Genomic DNA, 19,237 nt, shown 5'->3' on the forward strand with positions numbered 1-19,237 from the left:
TGTCTAGTGAAGTAAGAAAAGCTAGTCATTATAATGCTTCAACAACAAAAATCTGAAGAGCGTTAGCTAGTGAGAGCTTACTGTCACTCTTACGGAACCTATCCGTGCTTTGCTGAAGATGAACAGTCTTTTTCCTGACTTTCTTACATGACATTTTGTTCTGTAAATCTCTACTTGTAGCTTTACACGACTTCTGTCCCGGCCTGGAAGACCAGTATGCGATAGAGTACGATGATCAGGCACAGTTTGCCTGCAAACTGACGCAGCCCAATGCGGAGACGACCTGGTACAGGGAAGACGAGAAGTTAGAAAACTCTGTAAAGTATGAAATCCTTGTGGACGACTACGATCACTCTCTTATCGTCAAGGATATTCGGCTGGAAGACCAAACATCCTACTCTTGCCAGTCCAAGCATCGTAAAACTACAGCAAACATGTTCGTCGAAGGTACCGAGGAAACAGCTAGTCTATGTAGCTTTGCTCAGCTAGACGATCTAGCTTTGCTGCTAGGCATTTGGCGCGAATCTGTGTTTTCCCTTCAAATATTTGCAGGCGCTTCGTGAAGTAAGTTATTATGCGCTGCTAGGCGATTAGCTAGATTCTGCATTAAACTGCAATTACGATCATAAAGATACAATTTAACAATTTCAGGCAGAGCTGTTTACTGCTTAGGCACAGAAAATACAATTCCCAAACATTCCATTAAGCATTACTCTGCGGAGGTTTGCTGTACCTGGCCTTGCTTCGCTTAGTGCGTTCTGTGCAGATCTTAGCTTTCTTGATCTGATAATTGATGACTCTCTATTTGTAGCGCTAGTCGACTTCTGTCCTGGGATTGAAGACCAGTACGCCATTGAAAAGGACGCGCAGGCGCAGTTCTCCTGCAAAATGACGCAGCCTGATGCCAAGGCAACCTGGTTCAGGGAAGAAGAGAAAATACAGGACTCTGAGAAATACGAAATCATCGCTGATGGCTACGATCACGGTCTTATCATCAAAGACATCCAACTTAAAGATGAAACTTCGTACACTTGCGCATCGAAACATCGCGAGACTACAGCCAAACTATTCGTAGAAGGTACTGATGAACAACCAGAATCTTCACTCTTCTCGGCTTAAATCTGGAAAAATTGAAAGTGATTGGCTTAATCTTGAAGTAGCTATTATTGTCAGACAGAACCAAATTTTGACAGAGATCGTGTCAGGAGATGTAATTTTTGTCTGATTTCTTTCACTGGCCAAGTAGGCTTACACATGCTGAAATTTTGTACATGGCAGGGTCTAGCTTTTAAGACAGCAGCTTCTTTCTTGCAAGTCTTTGTTTCATCTTAGAAATTTCTTCCATCCCTCCTTCAGGCCTTGTCGATCTAAGCCAAGGCTTGACCGACCAGTATGCTGTAGAAGGCGATGCGTCGGCAGTGTTTGCCTGCGAAATGTCGGCAGCTGACAGCAAGGCCACCTGGTACCGAGAGGAAGATGTTTTGGAACCGTCTGATAAATATGAAATCCGTGCAGACGGGAACATCCACAGGCTGGTGATCAAGGATATCAAGACAGTCGATGAAACAAACTACTCCTGTGCATCTAAACATCGCAAAACAACTGCGAACCTTTATGTGGAAGGTATATGGAGTAACAGTTTTAGCACAATGTGGCGCGCTTCTGTCATTCTTTACTGCGCTTCGCTCAAATTTGTCACCAATTCTAGTTCTGTACCGTATGCGTAGCAAAGTGGCAATTATGCATTTTAGCAAAGTGGCACATATGCGTCTATAAGTAGCAAAATATGCGTCTTAGGAAAGTGGCAAATATGTGTCTTAGTGATGTAGCAAATATGCGTCTTAGCGAAGTGGCAAATATGTTTAAGTGTGTCTTTCTACCAGCTTGTAATCTGCTTTCCATATCTTCTATCTTCCTAGCGATTTAAAGCAGTGCTGCAGGCGAAATATCATGGCTTTGCTGAAGGCGAACATCGTTTACAATCTTGTTTCTTCCAGACGTATCTAACGTACAAACTCTCACTTCCAGCACTTCTTGACTTCTGCCCTGGCCTGGAAGACCAGTATGCGATAGAGTATGACGCGCAGGCGAAGTTCTCCTGCAAAATGACTCTGCCGAACGCCGAGGCGACTTGGTACAGGGATGACGAGAGGATCGACAACTCGGATAAATACGAAATCCTCGTGGACGGACAAGTCCACACTCTAATCATCAAAGATATCCGGTTGGATGATGACACGTCCTACTCTTGCGCGTCCAAGCATCGCAAAACTACGGCGAAGCTGTTCGTCGAAGGTACCAGAGAAAGAAAAACGGCAGCACTGTCTGTACATGCTTGCGAGTAGGCGCTTCATGTGACTCTGCGTTTTGCGCGATATGTTCGGGCTTTCGTTCTCCTTTGCGTAAGGATGGTGTGTTCTTCGGTAGTTTTGTTACAACGAAGGGCACATCAACCTATGGGGAGAAAAACTCTGAATGTATTCTTGCGAGCTTAACGATGCTTTCATAATGGCAAAAGCGTTGTACAGCATTTGCCAGTTGTGGCTGACCAGTTGATCCTGTTCTCACTTTACGTACTTTCGGTCAATAAATGTGGACTCATTATAGTCCCTCTGAAAAGAAAATGATGATCATCACTGTTCAGTCAAAACTGGCAATATTCTCAATATTGCGACTCTTCAATGCTGCGATACATGTACTTCTGCCGTCCAGACGGCCTAGGCATTAGGCTAGGCTGGGCTTAGGACTAGGCTTTTAAAATATGCTTCTATCTTGGAGAGCAATGCGATATCTCATTGCGCTTTTGGTGATTCCAGTGTCCGCAATGGCCTTTTATGTCACCAGCATTACGCGTACGCTGCACAGGGCACAGTAGATGCTTAGTAAACTGAAGGTTAACATCTCTCTAACATCTTACAGCTCTGGCGGACTTCCGGCAGGGTCTGGAAGACCAGTACGCAGTAGAGGGCGACGAAAAGGCGCAGTTCTCGTGCGAAATGAGCGTGTTTGACTCCCCTGCGGTTTGGTACCGTGAGGAAACTAAGCTGGAGAGTGATGATAAATACCAGCTCGACCAGGACGGGAACTTCCACTATCTCACCATCAAGGATGTGAAGAAAGAGGACCAGACTGCGTACTCGTGCGAGTCCAAGCACAGGAAAACTACAGCCACTCTACATGTGGAAGGTATCGGCTCAGGGTGCCAAATTCTGCTTCGCTCTTCCTTTAGAACTTGTCTTCATTCTGCTTGAGGCGTAGATTATCAAGTGCTTTGCGTGAGTTCTTATTGCCAGAGTATGACATCTTATATAGCAACTATAGATTCTCAAGTTTACATTTCATCCTTTATCAATGAATCAAAACCTTAAAGCTTTTTGACAATTTGCAGTTTTACTCAATAATACTTAGTAAGAGTAAGGCGCAGTATTTCTATCTATAATTGAATCTACATGTAGATTGCACATTTCTACACTTTAAGGCTTTGCTAATGAATTGCGATTGAGCAATTCATTAGTTTAGTGAGCTTCTGTTGCGCATTTGACTCAAACTCTTCACCCTTCATTCACTGACTACTCTGGTATCACTTCCAGCGCTGATATTTTTCGAGCAAGGTCTAGAAGACCAGTACGCGATCGAGGGTGATGCGAAGGCCAAGTTCGAGTGCGAAATGTCTCAGCCCGGCGAGTCAGCAAAGTGGTTTAAGGATGAGGAAGAGCTTCAGGAAAACGACAAGTACAAGATGAGTGCAGTTGGGAACAGCCACACTCTGACCATCCATGATATAGTCGTAGACGATCAGACCATGTACTCGTGTGCTTCCAGACACCGCAAAACAACTGCCAAATTATACGTAGAAGGTACATTCTGTGGCCAAATCCTGCATGCTGTGTTCAAAATAGCTTGACATTGTTAAAAAACAGCAAAACAAATTATGGAAACTTAGTCTAAAACAGGCACTTATGCTCAGCGCTTTATACATTGAAATCCTGGCAACATGCTAAGCGTAAAAGAATCTATATAATAGATCTTATTGTTGGCTAATTGTTTAGAACATCCATACTTTGGCATTTTACCTAAAACCCTCGAGCAGACTTCTTTTGTAAGGGCTGCATTGCTTTGGAAATCTTATTACCATTGCCAACAGTTCTCTTAATGTATTCTCAAAAGACATTCAAACAAATGCATTGAAGGAGGATGTGTCATCATCACTTTCAGGTGTAATTGACTTTGAGCCTGGTCTGGAGGACCAGTACGCCGTGGAGTTTGACAAGCAGGCGAAGTTCTCCTGTAGAATGACTCAGGAAGACGCTGAGGCAACTTGGTACAAGGAAGAAGAAGTTATCGAAGCTTCAGACAAATTCGAAATAGTCCGAGATGGCCACGAGCACCATCTTATCATTAAAGATATCAAACTAGAAGACCAGACCAACTATTCGTGCGCGTCCAAGCATCGCAAAACAACTGCGAATCTCTTCGTAGAAGGTATCTTAAGTTTGTAATCTGTAGATGCAATTCTGCGCTTAATGTGTTCTTTATGGCAGCGGCAGCGTGATTTTGCTTCAGGTTTACATACTAGTAAGTCTTTTTTCTCTGCTCTTGGATGGTACATGTCTACCTTAAAGTAAGACAAAGCATAGAGAATGTTTGGGTTTTCTTTGATTGCAGAGGAAAGGGACTTATAGGCAATGTGCGAGCGTTGTTCATGTACACTACTTCAGCTTCTGCGTCAAAACTCTGCTTCTAGCTGCGAGTGCTTTATCTGCGTAGTCCAATAGCGGGACTAGAAACAATTGTGTAATTGTCCAATGAGCTTTTGCGACAATGTAAGCTTACTTGCATCTAAGTAAACTCTTCTAGGTGCTTATACCTGCCACAATGAAGGACATGCATTAGGTTAAGCTTCGCCTTTGCGTAATTTAGAAGACCAATGATGATGGCGCTGCTTTCCTATGTTTTACAGGGCATTTCTCTTTACTGTTGAGATTAAAAGCGCAATAGATATGCTTTGCGTCTATGCGTAGACCGTTCTAGGCGCTTGTATATACTTGCCTCAGCGAAGAACTTGCGTTAGTTTAAGCTTCTGCGTAATTTAGAGGGCAACCAAACAGCGCATTGGCTCTGCTCTGCGTCACTTGCTGATGAAGGTCTTCTCCTTCCTATGAACAAATAACAACAGTTAGTTATCCCCAACAGCGTTTATCGACTTTGAACCTGGCCTTGAGGACCAGTATGCGGTGGAAGCTGATGAGAAGGCGCAGTTCACCTGCAAGATGACCAAGGCCAATGCCGACGCCACCTGGTTCCGAGATGACATTGTTCTGGAACAGTCTGATAAATACGAGATGCTCGTTGACGGTCAGGTTCATACTTTGATCATCCACGACATCCTGCTGACGGACCAGACGGCCTACTCATGCGCCTCTAAACACAACAAAACAACCGCCAACCTGTTTGTGGAAGGTAACGATGAGCGAAACTCTGTTAACTAGACTTGCGTGCAATCTGCATTAGGTATAGGCTGCGCGGCAACTGCTTTTCCAATGGTCATTTCAAATGTTGCTTTACTTTGAAAAGTAACAAGGTTTAATGTAGATACTGCTAGTGCTTTGTTGAAAAGGATCAACACTTTGCTGTTATCAAAGACGCTAATACCCAAAAAAACTCACCAAAATTGATCTTTGGCAGCTTTTGTAATCACAATTTCACACTGAAGTATTGTTGATGGCTTACTGGGCTTACCCTGTTTTCATGTTTGCTACAGGTTTGCTTTAAAGTAGACAAGCTATATCTGTATGGAAATTGCTCCTGTTCTTAAAAGAAAAAAGTCACACTTTCGAAATGTTGCAAACTCTACTCTTTCAGCGCTAATCGACTTCCCCAGTAAGCTCAAAGACCAGTACGCGGTCGAGGGCGATGCGAAGGCCGTGTTTACCTGCCAAATGACGGCAGCGAACAGCGAGGCTACCTGGTACAGGGAGGACGACGTTCTGGAAAAGTCTGACAAATACGAGACTAGCGTAGACGGGTATGTTTACATGCTGGTGGTGAAGGATGTGAAGAGAGAGGACGAGACCTACTATTCCTGCGCATCGAAACACCGCAAAACTACTGCAAACCTTTACGTGGAAGGTACAGCAAATACAGGCGTTGTGCTTAAAAATGCGCTTCTGATGACCACCTGCTTAATTCTGCTGCTACCAATGCAATTCTTTATTACACAGAACAAGTGCATGATTTCTATATCTTCGGGAATAGAACCAAACATTTTATTCAATCTCCCCTTTTGCTTCTCTACTGAAAACATGCTAAACTTTCTTTGCCTAGAATGAAAGGACTCAATCCTGACATTGCGTATATCCAATAGGCTACATGCATAGCTTTACTGGCATAAACTGAAAAACTTCAGAACAAACATTTTCTTTTCCTCCTTGGCGCTTCACTACTTGAAAACTTTTTCTTGCTGGCAAACTTTGACAACGCTCACTGTGATAGCTGCTTTTTATTCTTTTGACAAGTTCTTGAACACTTGACTCTTCCATGGCTATACAGGTAGAATCTACTACTCTTGCAGCTTGTTCACTGTTGCGACTCCGTTTCAGTTCCTGCCAAATTTGTGCTGGGGATGGAAGACCGGCACGCGATCGAGGGCGACGAGCAGGTCGTGTTTAACTGCGCCATGTCCGAGCCCGACCGCCAGGTCACCTGGTACCGCGAGGACGAGCCTCTGGCCGCCGATTTCAAATACGAGCTGGTATCGGAGGGCACGATGCACAGACTGATCATCAGGGACGTTAGGCGGCAGGACGAGACCACGTACGCGTGCGCGTCCAAAGATGACAGGACAGAAGCGAACCTTACAGTGGAAGGTAGAAAACGGTTGAGAAAAATCATAGCGCTTTGGCTTCAGTACTTATGGCGGCATTTAGCATAAGAAATAGCGCTTTGGCTTTATCGCTTACGGCGAAATAATAGGGTATTGGCTACATTGTTTAGGGCGACATTAGCATAGATATTAGCGCTTTTGCTACATTGTTTAGGGCGATAGTAGAAGGTACCATAGTGCATAAGAAATACCGCATAAGCATAGCATATAAGAAATGGCGCTTTGGCTTTATTGCATAGGGAATTAGTGTAAGGAAGCATAGCACATCGGTAATAGCGCTCTTGCTTTGTCGCATAGGGCGACCTTTTGCTTCTTAGTGCGCGTGTTGTGATATTTTAGTGCGTTAATGTTACATCATAGATTGCCTGCGCTGCACACTTGATTACGTAAACGCATAATGCTTTCAAAGCGTAAGGCGTATACTGCTTGAAATAAGTAGATAGAGGACAGCTCCATCGGTGAGATAGCTAGTGCGTTGTAGCTACTGCTTTGCGATCTACAGATATAATATTAATCATTCCACCAATACCGTTAAATACAAACTATAGACTTCCAGATCTGCAGGATAGGCTTTAGTAATTGCCTGAAAGTTGCGTTCCAAGCTTTGCTATGAGTTGCTGCTATTAGGGTTAGCTGCGTGCTACCTCAGGCGCTCTCCTGTCAGTTTATTATCTATATTACATGTTACATAACCTATGCTGCTTCGCTATGAGTTGCTGCTGCCAGGGTTAGCTGCGTGCTATAGCTTAGGCGGTTTCTTACATGTTACCGTAACCTCCTCTGCCACTATCCCACCCCCCAGTCCTGCACAAGTTTACCCAGGGTATGGATGACCAACGCGCGACGGAGGGCGACGTGGAAGCCGCCTTCACCTGTCTCATGTCCGAAGAAGACGCGAAAGTCCAGTGGTACCTGGAGGGCCAGCAGCTCGAGCCCAGCGACAAGTTTGAGATGGTCACAGACGGGAAACTGCAGGAGCTCATCATTAAGAACATTGTGCTTGAGGATGAGACCGAGTACACCTGTATGTCTAAGGACGACTCCACTACAGCGAAGTTGTATGTGGAAGGTACGGCAACTGTAATAGTTAGGCTTCAGACAATTCACTTCACTTACTTCTTTCAAGCCTAAGGAAAATCCTAAGGGCACAGTTACAGTAACATCTGTGACATAACATAATGAGGCTTCAAGCAAATTTTGGAAACTTTTTAGAGCTTTATTTGTCAAACTTACTTCACTGAAATTCTTTCAAGCCAAACCAATTGGTAAATACTAAATTAAATATTACTGTAAAAGTAACATTGAACGTCTCTGTGACATATTGTGACAAAAAAGTATGTCTATTTGGACTCTCATTGGACTTTATTTTTCACCCACTTAAGGTTGTTTGTGTATTTGGCAATTTCCAAATTCTTTGTTACTTTCAATGGCCTAATGTTTGAAGAAAGCAACTTCTTCCTTGAAATCTTTTGCTAGTTGTTGATTCGATATTTTCCATATTCCCTCAGCACTACCGCCTGAAATCAAGCGTGGTTTGGAGGACGTAGAGATCTATGAAAAAGAAACCGCGTCCTTCGAAATAGAACTTACAAAACCCGTTGAGGAATTCTCCTGGTTCAAAAAGGGAGAGAAACTCGAGGCCGGTGAAAAAGTCGCCATCGAGAGAATGAACGACCTGACCTTCAGGCTGATCCTGCGCGATGCCGTTCTAGAAGACGAGGGTTCGATCAAATTCGAATCTGGTGACCTGAAATCTACTGCTATGCTCACTGTTCTAGGTAACCACGTATACATTGTTCTTGCGCAAAGATGGTTGATTGCTTTTTTGCTTTTAGCGAATAAAATGCCAGTTCAAAAAGACATATATGTCAACGCAACTGCTTCAATACCACAGCGCGTTATATGCAAAGGCTAGTCATATTTCTAGCGCATAGAATGCTTTATATCCTGCTTCATTACTAGGGAATATGCTAAGGTTAGTTATATTTCTAGCGCATAGAATGCTTCATAAACTGCTTCATTACTAGGAAACTTTAATTGGCAGCTTTAGTTTTGCACTACCGGCTACTGTTTAGCTCCAAGCATGTAGCTGTATTCCTGCAAATACTACAAGCTATAAGCGATTAGTTAAGGCTTAAAATTTAAAGTAGAAGCGATGATAAACATATAATTCACGCTTTGCTCATGGCGCTAGAGTTACTCTGCTTCTGCTTAGTACATAGTCCTTGCTGCTGCGGCATACTGTAGTATAAAGGGAAATGCAAAGCTTTTTCCTATCTTCTGTGCGGCAAGAGCGTACTACCCGAGCTTGGCTTCTGCATGTTACCACGGACGTCAGATGTAGACTAACCCGACTCCTCATCAGCTCTTCCTTCTGAGATCGAGAAGAATCTTGAAGACGTGGAGATCTACGAGAAGGAGACGGCAACGTTCGAGCTTGAGCTGACGAAGCCAGTGGATGAGTACAGGTGGTACAAGAAGGGTGCAGTGCTGGAGATGGGAGAGAAAGTGAAGATGGTGGAGGAAGGGTCACTGTACAGACTCACGCTCGAGGACTGCCAAGTGGACGACCAGGGAGCGGTCAAGTTCGAGTCCGGACATGTCAGACCCTCCGCTAGTCTCATTGTCAAAGGTACTGCTTTATGTGGTAGCCTTCTCTTTAATCTTTGCTTTGACTATGTGACTTAATTTAGATCCACACTTAGCTTCAGTTTACACTGTTTGCTATCATTCATTGTACAAGACAGGAAGACTGCAAATAGAGACGCAAACCATGCATACTGCTTGATGTGACAGGCTGTAGCCTTCACTTGGATTCTTGTTTTCTTTTATCATAAGTGTTTTTTGTACTGAACAGTAGAGGGCAAAACAGTCCTCTTCCTGTATTGTACTTCCCCTAGCAGCTGGAATCTGCAACTGTGAGAATTTGCAAGAAAAATCTTACAAAATGTGAACTTCAAGTTAGATTTAAAAAAAGAAAAGAATCATTTGGTTTATTATGGATTTCGGTCTTTGCACAATGATCAAAAAGTCCCCTTTGTCAAATTTCCGGAAAAAAAGTAGAATCATTTGGTTTATACCAACATTTTCACCCCTAACATTATGTGATAATAACGTCCCGCTTGTCTCTAACACCACAGCTCTCATCAAGTCGCCTCACGGTCTCCAGGATCAGACGATCTTCGAAACCGAAACTGCGAGTTTCGAGATCGAGCTGGCGCGACCTTTCGACGAGTTCACGTGGTCTAAGAACGGCGAGGCGCTGACCTCAAGTGACACCGTTGTCATGGAGAGGGACCAGTGCGTCTATCGTCTGACGCTCCACAAGTGTCGTCTGAGCGACACCGGAGAAATCAGATTCGGGTTCCTAGACCTCGAGTCTACCGCTAAGCTCACAGTGAAAGGTACCTTCATTGTCATTTGTTGTTGATGGCTTCAAGCTTTCTGCGATAGCTGCGCAAGTTATACACATGCAAATTTAGCCGATAGCCGCTGCATAGTACGTAGATTAAGGCAATAGTTTCCCACACACTTGAAATACGTTTACTTAGCAGTTACAGGTGGCGTTATAAAGGCAGATACATGCGGAGTCCAGAAGAGCAAACACTACAATGTACATTATACACACTTGCTTCGTGCAGATGTATATTTGCTTAATGCTACATGTAGCTGAACTATATTGCGTCTCAAGCTTGCGATTCCGCTACTGCAATAAGTCATAATCAATCACTTGTAATTTTCATGTTGTTATTTAGAGAAATAAGTGGCTTCTGCAAAGCGCCTTGCACGAATCGGCGTATCTATGTACTATATTCTCTACATACATGTACATGTACATGGCTTTGCAGACTTTTCTTCTGCATTTCTTTGTCCATATCTTCCCCATTGGCAGTCTCTATGTCCAGCAGAACCACCGGCTCTATATAGTTGTACGTCTTAATCTTAATCGCCTTTGCGTTTTGTACTGATGTATTGACCGTTATTCACCCTTTGCGTTCTTGTACTGACGCATATTGGCCGTTATCCACCTAGCTCTGCTTAAGAAGGGTCTTCAGGACCGCGAGGTGTTTGAAACAGAAACCGCCGTGTTCGAGACGGAACTCTGCAAACCCGTGGACGAGTTCCGCTGGTTCCGTAAAGGCGAGGTTCTCGTTCCTGGGGCGGACGTGGTGTTTGAGACGGAGGAGGCACGCTACAAGCTGTCGCTGAAGAACTGCCGTATGGCCGACGCCGGGGAGATCAAGTTCGAGTTCATGGGCCTGGAGACTGCCGCGAATCTCACTGTCAAAGGTAGAGCTGTCTGACGTGCAGATATCCCTGCTGAAGCTGTGTTCTTAGGCTTTAGAAACTCATTGGCCCAATATTCAGCTTTTAGAGAAAATATTATCCAAACGTTCAGTATCCATGAATCAACAACTTGTTGAAGATATTTCCAAAAATCTTCCCTGGCTAGTAGATTGTGCACTCAAGCTGCATCTAGTTCTGAAGCTTTGGAAAAGTTTTGAAGCTTTAGAAAAGTTCTGAACTGCGATTCATTTTGTATAGAGTCTGAAGTAAATGATCCAAATTGGTTAACTTGATCCAAATGTCTGCGTCTAGTTTTAAAGCTTTGTAAAATCATTTGCCCTCAATTTGGCTTGTAGGGAAAAGATTGTCAAATCTTTCAATTCTTTTGTTACTTTAATGCTTGATCCAAAGGTAAAATATCAATGTCAATTAAAAGTCCTTTACAAAGATCTTAGTCTTAGGCAGGAAGGACAGAATTGTTACCTTCTTTCCTGGCACGTAGACTGCAGCATATTGACTGCTTAAAGAACTTCATATCATATTATTTTGACATAAATATTGCTGGCATGTAGAAATGACTCCTCAGAAAGATTCTAATTGTCCATTCCTCGCTGCTTAACCAGATATGATAAAGAAGGGTCTTGAGGACGTGGAGATCTTTGAGACGGAGAACGCGTCGTTCCAAATCATCCTGGCCAAGCCCATAGAGTCGTACTCCTGGCACCAGAAAGGGCAGAAACTGGAGGAGAACGAGAACGTCGTGATGCAGGTGGACGAGTTCATCTACAGGCTCACGCTCAAGAACTGCTCCATGGAGGACGCCGGAAGCATCAAGTTCGAGTTCTTTGGCATCGAGTCCAACGGCTCGCTCATTGTCAAAGGTGCAGAATTTTGCAGCCTTGCTGAAAGCGCTTTTTAAATTGATAGGTAGAAAGCTACAGGTTTGACTCTCGGTAGCTGGCATTGACTCGTAAAATGTTACAAAGTTTTAACTTATTGCGGCTCTCTCATTGTCAAAGGTGCAACATTTTGCAGCCTTGCCGAAAGCGCTTCTTGAAGTGATAGATAGAGCACTATTGGCGTGATGCTCTGTTTTCCTGTCACAGTTAGTAGTAAAACTTTCCTAATACTTTATTGCAGCATAAAAAAGAACTTTCGCTAACTTTTCACTTTCACACACTTCTCTCCAGACCTTCTGAAGAAGGGTCTCGATGATGTAGAGATCTTTGAGAAGGAGACGGCGTACTTCCAGGTAGTGCTAGCTAAGGCTGTGAAGGATTTCCGCTGGTTTAAGGCCGGCGTGATCCTTGAGCCGAGCGACGATTGCCTGATACGAGCCGAGGGCGTTCTGTACAGCCTGACGCTAAAGCATTGCGTGATAGAGGACACGTCTGCGATCAAATTTGAGTTCCTGAACCATGAGACTTCTGGACAGCTGATTGTCAAAGGTACCTTGTATTGTGTCCTGCTGCGCTGGCTTCTGTATACTTCAGAATCTGTACTAGTGCGCTTCTTCCAAACGGAAGACATCTGCTGCGATTCTGCGTGTTGTGTGTGCGCTTTGCTTCAAGACTTTTAAAGCAACTGAAGAAATTCCAAAACTTGCTTCGTCAAAAAGGTCGATAAAAATTAACTTTGGCTTCTATGCTGTTTTGCTATAAGCTTTCATAAAATGCAACATCTTCCATAGATGGACTTGAATCATGCACAAGATTGTGTTTTGGATAAGAAAACTTATCTGAAACAGATAAAGATTTTAGTCACTAGCTTTTGCTGATTGAAACATTTACAAGTTAACCCTCACAGTGCAAGAGTCAATTAGGCAAATTAACTGCTCTGTGAAGGTTAAGCATCTCTTACACATTGCCATGAGTTAGCGATGTAGCAGGTACATTACCACCTTTTCCAATGCACAATTCGTAAGGCAGCAGGGAGAAGGTTAAACATCTCCTACGCATTGCCGTGAGTGAAGCATGCCTTAGTGACATATAGCAGGGCCGGTGTGCAAACACACAGCGCTTTTAAAGCATACAGCACAGAGCTCCTCTTCAGGCCTTATATTTAGTGATATTGCTGGGGATTAACCCTTCCCCACCTGTGCGCAGCCCTGCCGCCTCAGCTGCGGCGCGACCTGAAGGACCAGGAGATCTGGGAGGAAGAGGCCGCGCGGTTCGAGCTGGAGCTGACCAAACCGGTCGACGTTTACAGCTGGTTCCTGAAGGGCGAGGAGCTGGCACAAGGAGAGAATGTCGTGTTTGAGGATGACGGAAACGTGCACCGCCTGATTCTGCTGAACTGTCGGGTGGATCAGACCGGCGCCGTGCGATTCAGCACGGGCGGACTCATCTCGTCCGCCACGCTCGTCGTCAAAGGTAGTAGTCAGGACAAGCCCGGCAACTGCCGGCGGCTTCGCTTTGCTGTGTTATCCAGAACTGTGCTTTATCCTGAACCTAGCCTGGGTATGGTTCTATGGATAGTCCACGCATATCCAGAACCGTCATTCTTGGATATGCGGAGACTATCGACAACCGTGCCTGAGCTACGCTGCGTGTGCTTCATTGTATCCTGAACAATGTTTGGGTATGGTTCTCAGAATAGTCTGCGTGTATCCAGAACTGTGCCTGGGGCAAATCTGTGTTCTTGGATACGTGGAGACTATCTAGAACTGTGCCTGAGCTATGCTGCGTGTGCAATTAAGTTACAGCGCTTTCATGTGCGTGTGCCAAGCTTCTCTGCCATCAGCGTTATTCTAAGCTAGGATATACTTTTACTCTCTTTGCGATTGCAATAGGTACTATAGCGCGGCATCATGCAGTTGCAACAGATTGTGCGCTTTGCCTTTGTACTTAATTGTTCTTTGCCTTTCTTTCTTTCTTGTCAGGAACGCTGCTTAATATACAATGCGCTTATCACATTGTAAATTGTACCATCCTGGAAGCATTTAAAGACATTTCCACTCTTATGAAATGTAAAAAAAGAAATGGCATTTCTAGACCATTTTATAAGTGAGGAAACAATGATTGCATCCAGGATTCAGGCGTTGCTTTGTTCAAACTGTCGCTAGATTCTGCTGCGTTCACTTGCGTTTGCTGCGGTCTCAATTATCACTGTGTATTTCTTGTTCCAAGGTTTATTAGTTATTGCTCAATGGCACAACACCACATCTCACAAACAGGGCATTGTCTTCACCACCAAGTCTCCATTATATAATCCAGTCACCACTAGAAAGTTAGCTATCTCAGTAGTCCTACCAGCACCTTATACTAACAGACATCTTTCTCATCTCAAGGACATTAACATCTGGTTCTTGTCTCCTCTAACAATCTTTCATTCATTCATTCATTCATTCCATCATGCTAAAGTAAGACCAAGTCATTAGTCTACTAACCCTGTCCGTCTGCTTTTATTTAATTAGCTGAACCTGTAGATATAATCAGAGGCCTAGCCGATGTAGAGATCTACGAAACCGAGACCGCTGTTTTTGAAATCGAGCTGAGTCGTCCGGTCGAGGACTTCATATGGTTCCAAAAAACGGACGAAGTGTTTGCACACGATCGAGTGGTGATACAGACAGAGGGCCATGTGTGTAGACTGGAGCTACGTGGGTGTCAGCTCTCTGATCAGGGCAGGGTTCGGTTTGAACGCGGATTGTTGAGATCACAGGCTATCCTAGTAGTGAAAGGTATCATGATCACATCTGAATTCTAACGTTTGCATGTCGATTATTCGTTCATCTTTCATTGCAAACTCTTGCCCAAAGTACAAATAGAACATTTGATAATGAAATACTAACAATAATGACAAGATCCCTATAGCTAGGACTAAAACTTATTTATCACATGTCCTGGTGGTAGCTTTAGTGACCAACATCATCATCATAATTGTGCATCACTTGCTAACAAGTTAGTTAGTGTTAGTGTTAGGGAACACCTCAATCCACTTAGGTTGTTACTTAAACTGTGTTAAAAGTGAGAGCATGCTTTATTTCATTGTAATGTCATTAGATACGACTTAACAACATAACATGTGCCCTGGCCTACCTCACGATAGATGAACAGATTATTATCCAAGCCATTCTTTGCTTTACGTAGTTATGGTGTACACTTACACAGACACATGAGCTATCTCCTTCCTTGCTTTGCGTCCTGTCCCCGCATACAGTATTGTTAGATTCAGCGCTCTATACATGTACATGTACAATTATAGTCTTATTGAAGCTCCCCCTTCTGCTTTGCGACGGTCCTGCAGCTAGCGGCTCATCCCACTTCTCTTGCAGGGGTGTCAGGGTCATGGTTATTCTCTACAGTTTTTCATCTGATCTTCTCTCTCCCCCCATCGCTAAATCAGCACTACCCATTGAGATTATCCGCGGCCTGACTGACCAAGAAGTGTTTGAGATGGAGAGCGCTTCCTTCGAGATCGAGCTCAGCCGACCCGTGGAAGACTTTAAGTGGTACCAGAAGGGTATAAAGCTGGAGGAGACCAACAATGTTTCCTTCGAGGTTGTTGATGAGCGAACGTACAAGGTGGAGCTGAGAGACTGTCACCTGGAGGACATGGGGACTGTACGGTTTGAGGCCGGCAGTGTCAAACCGTCTGCTACGCTCATCGTGAAAGGTACACAGAGCTGGGACCTGGCTGATGCGCATTTGTACCTGCTGCGATATATATATATAACAAATGTATATGCTGCATATTTATTTAGTACTGCTGCGATATATACCTAGTATTGTGCATTTAATTTAGTACTGCTGCGTTATATATAATTTATATGCTGCTGCACAGTTGAGCTTTATGTAGAGATGCTATGGCCTTTAAGTTAGGATGAGCTTTATATGTGTCTAGATCATCTGACATGCTATATATATATATATGGGCAAAATTGGCTGGTCCTTGGCTATTGACAGACTTTTTCAGATGTCAACAGGAATAATATGTCATGGCTATCTATAGCATGATGCTTCTGCTTATACATGTATGCGTAGTTCATGTGTACATGGCTTAGAGATATTTTTACTATAGGATGATTTGCTTCGTGTCACAGCTAAAGATGAGCCTACATGTAGATATGCAAGATATAAATGCAAGTATTTCTTCAAGCTCTATAGGACAGAGCCTTAGATTTGCTTCCTTTTAATACCTTAAAACGTCTTTAAGATGGCTGCATGGCTGATGATAGTGCTTAATTGCGTATTTGCCTTAAGCATCTTTTTGTATTGTAGGTTTGCCTCTCGAGCAAACATTACCAGACATACATATAACTGGCGTTGGTAAATCCCACCGGAGGTTAGTACATATAGTACATAGGTGTGGTAACTCACCCCCTCCCCCCTCCCCGCACAGCGTTGCCTATAGAGATCATCCGCGCCCTGCAAGACCAGGAGGTGTTCGAGCAGGAAAGCGCCTCGTTCGAGATCGAGCTCGGCCGCGCCCTGCCCGGCGCCAAGTGGTACAAGAAGGGCGCGGAGCTGGAGAGTTCCGACACGGTCAAGATCGAGCAATCGGACCGGACGTATAAACTTGAACTTCTGGACTGCCAGCTGAGCGACATGGGCACCATCAAGTTCGAGTGCGGCCCCGTCAGGCCCACCGCCACACTCATTGTCAAAGGTACAGACAGACTGGCTACTTCAGTACTGCTGCGAGCTCATGTGCATGTGGCGCCACCTAGTGTGAATGGTTCAGTACTGCAGATTCCAACCTTGCTAATACATGTACTAAATACTTTACTGCAGGCCCACTGCAACACTCATTGTCAAAGGTACAGACAGACTCGCTACTTCGGTACCGCTGAGAGCTCACGTGCATGGCAGGCTGCGGCGCCGCTTAGTGTCAGGGTCAAGTACTGCAGATTCCAATCTTCCTGACAAATACTTGACGAATGTATAAACTTGGTCCAGAATAATTCACTACAAACTGACAAAATATAGATGCTGAAAAAGCATCTCTCAAAGAAATTCAGAATATAAATGAGCATTCTTGATGATTTCAATTAGGTCCATTTTACCTAGAAACTAAAGATCTTTCACAGGCTATAAAATGATCGGAATCTTTGGTAAAATGACCCACTGCTTTGGCAATAGAAATCTACTGCCATCTCTGATCTGCTTACGCGTTATGTAGTCCTCTATCAAAGCTCAGCGCTTTGCTATTGTCTCCATACAGCAATGAATATATTATGTAATCACCAGTAACTGTTTGAAGATTTAGAAGCTTCCTGCAAGATTCGTGTCATGCCTAATAAGTCCGATGGCAAAAATTAGCCATGAAAAATAGCTGTAGCTTTGCGCATTGCAAACTTTGCAGTTGTCTGCAGTTTGCAGATATCTACCAATCTGCACGGCGATTATAGTTAGAAAATGCAAACAACTTTGAAGCTCAGGCTTTGTACAATTTAATGTAATTAGATATGTTGGGGTATTGTGCTTGATAATCAGTAGTAGATTTGTGCGAATGGTTGTACTTTGTTGTCTCAATGTGTACATTTCCTTTCAGGTTAGTGTTCAATCACATTGAATAATCTTGCCAATGTTAACTCATAGTATGCATACTAGGAACAGAAAGGCAATGGCTAAATCTGACTTACTCCTGTACTCATAATGCGTTAGAAACAATAGGAACTTGCGCCTAACCAGAAAGAGCTTTGCGTGATTAAGCCTGGGAACTAGTACATGATGACCTAGGGCGTCTCGTAATACTTAGAATATGCTTCTGAGCTAACTCCAGTTTGGATCTACAGCAACTTTTATCTACAATAAAGCTGTGAGAAAAGTTTGACGCTAATTTAAGCTTTGAAAGAGCTGCTACCAAATTGAATCTAAGAGCTAATATTGAATTGATACTAGTCTTTATACTTTTTTCACATCTTAACAATGTGCCACTTTGATATACATATAATTGTGATCTTTAAGCACCTTTTACTCCTATGAACTTCTCCAATGCAGAAGCTGTGCATATTGAGTAAACTGCAGTTCAGATTATAACGGTAGATGGGGTACCTAACCTGTCCCCTGCTTCCCCTATATATATAGTCTCCTCATCTTGCGCTCTTCCCTCCTCTCTCTAGCTCAACCAATCTCCAGGACTTAGTTAAAGCGCTGATGCCTTCACATGTTAAGCTGCTTATTGAGTAACCATAGCCCTGCAGTTCAGATTTGTGACAGTAGATGGCGTACCTAACCTGTCCCCATGCTTCCCTCTCCCCCCTCTGTCACAACCTATTGAATGTGTAGAAGCTGCTTATTAGTAAATTGAGAAACCATAGCCCTGCAGTTCAGGTTTATAACAGTAGATGGCGTACCTAACCCATCCCCATCCTCCCTCTAGCGCAACCTATCGAAGTCATCCGAGGTCTCCAGGACCAGGAAGTCTTCGAAAGCGAAAGCGCGCAGTTCTTTATCGAGATCAGCAGGGTGATCGAAGAGTTCCACTGGTTCAAGAAGGGTCACCTCCTCGAGCCTGGCGAAGATGTGATCGTCTCGAGAGACGATCGAACGTACAATCTGGAGCTGCGCAACTGTCAGATTTCTGACATGGGCACGATCCGGTTCGAAGCCGGGCCGGTCAAGCCTACAGCAACTCTCATTGTGAAAGGTAGTACCATGTACAGGGCTGCCAGGAAAAAACGCTTTCAGTGTGAACTGGTGCTCAGTTCACTGCGCTTTCAGTGTAAAGTTGGCGAAATTGCTTTCAGTATGAACCAGTGCTAGGTTCACTGCGCTTTCAGTGTAAAGCTGCCAGGGAAAACCGCTTTCAGTGTGAACTGGTGCTCAGGTTCACTGCGCTTTCAGTGTAAAGCTGCCAGGGAAAAACGCTTTCAGTGTGAACCAGTGCTAGGTTCACTGCGCTTTCAGTGTAAAGTTGGCGAAATTGCTTTCAGTATGAACCAGTGCTAGGTTCACTGCGCTTTCAGTGTAAAGTGGCGAAAACGCTTTTAATGTGAACAGTGCTCATTTGTTCACAGCGCTTCTAGTGTAAAGCTGCCAGGAGAAACCGCTTTCAGTGTGAACGGTGCTCAGTTCACTGGGCTTTCAGTGTGCCGGGAGATCCTTTATCCGTGGGACTGGT

General features: G+C 44.0%; 3 protein-coding genes across 3 annotated transcripts in view; all 3 read left to right on the plus strand.

Moving 5' to 3' along the window:
* Window positions 1-2,345, plus strand: part of LOC109471809 (obscurin-like) — an 84,455-nt gene extending 82,110 nt beyond the window's left edge. The window contains exons 35-38 of the mRNA XM_019771163.1: window positions 181-447; window positions 812-1,078; window positions 1,357-1,623; window positions 2,029-2,345. Of these exons, the coding sequence (XP_019626722.1) occupies window positions 181-447; window positions 812-1,078; window positions 1,357-1,623; window positions 2,029-2,345 (1,118 nt within the window). The remainder of the gene's footprint in view (window positions 1-180; window positions 448-811; window positions 1,079-1,356; window positions 1,624-2,028) is intronic.
* A 509-nt stretch (window positions 2,346-2,854) lies between these two features.
* Window positions 2,855-16,714, plus strand: LOC109471810 (obscurin-like). Its single transcript, XM_019771164.1, has 17 exons — window positions 2,855-3,186; window positions 3,591-3,857; window positions 4,216-4,482; window positions 5,194-5,460; window positions 5,863-6,129; window positions 6,600-6,866; window positions 7,686-7,952; window positions 8,392-8,661; window positions 9,249-9,515; window positions 10,024-10,287; window positions 10,916-11,173; window positions 11,794-12,051; window positions 12,361-12,618; window positions 13,276-13,542; window positions 15,518-15,796; window positions 16,514-16,667; window positions 16,711-16,714. Exons 1-17 carry the CDS (start codon window positions 2,997-2,999, stop codon window positions 16,712-16,714), a joined length of 4,071 nt encoding a protein of 1,356 aa, XP_019626723.1. The 5' UTR covers window positions 2,855-2,996.
* On the plus strand, window positions 16,262-18,879 carry LOC109471970 (obscurin-like). Its single transcript, XM_019771520.1, has 2 exons — window positions 16,262-16,780; window positions 18,497-18,879. The coding sequence occupies exons 1-2, from the start codon at window positions 16,720-16,722 to the stop codon at window positions 18,877-18,879; spliced, it is 444 nt and encodes a 147-aa protein (XP_019627079.1). The 5' UTR covers window positions 16,262-16,719.
* The last annotated feature ends 358 nt before the right edge of the window (window positions 18,880-19,237 follow it).

The sequence above is a fragment of the Branchiostoma belcheri genome, unplaced genomic scaffold (assembly GCF_001625305.1).
Source record: "Branchiostoma belcheri isolate BF01 breed outbred unplaced genomic scaffold, Haploidv18h27 scaffold26, whole genome shotgun sequence".
Lineage (NCBI taxonomy): Eukaryota > Metazoa > Chordata > Leptocardii > Amphioxiformes > Branchiostomatidae > Branchiostoma > Branchiostoma belcheri.

Excerpts from the sequence above, each read along its gene's own strand:
- LOC109471810 (XM_019771164.1), top strand. The coding sequence starts at position 2,997 with ATGAGCGTGTTTGACTCCCCTGCGGTTTGGTACCGTGAGGAAACTAAG. Across the intron at positions 3,858-4,215 it reads TGCCAAATTATACGTAGAAG|GTGTAATTGACTTTGAGCCT; the intron begins GTACATTCTGTG and ends CATCACTTTCAG. Across the intron at positions 6,130-6,599 it reads TGCAAACCTTTACGTGGAAG|TTCCTGCCAAATTTGTGCTG; the intron begins GTACAGCAAATA and ends ACTCCGTTTCAG.
- LOC109471970 (XM_019771520.1), top strand. The coding sequence starts at position 16,720 with ATGGGCACCATCAAGTTCGAGTGCGGCCCCGTCAGGCCCACCGCCACA. Across the intron at positions 16,781-18,496 it reads CGCCACACTCATTGTCAAAG|CGCAACCTATCGAAGTCATC; the intron begins GTACAGACAGAC and ends TCCTCCCTCTAG.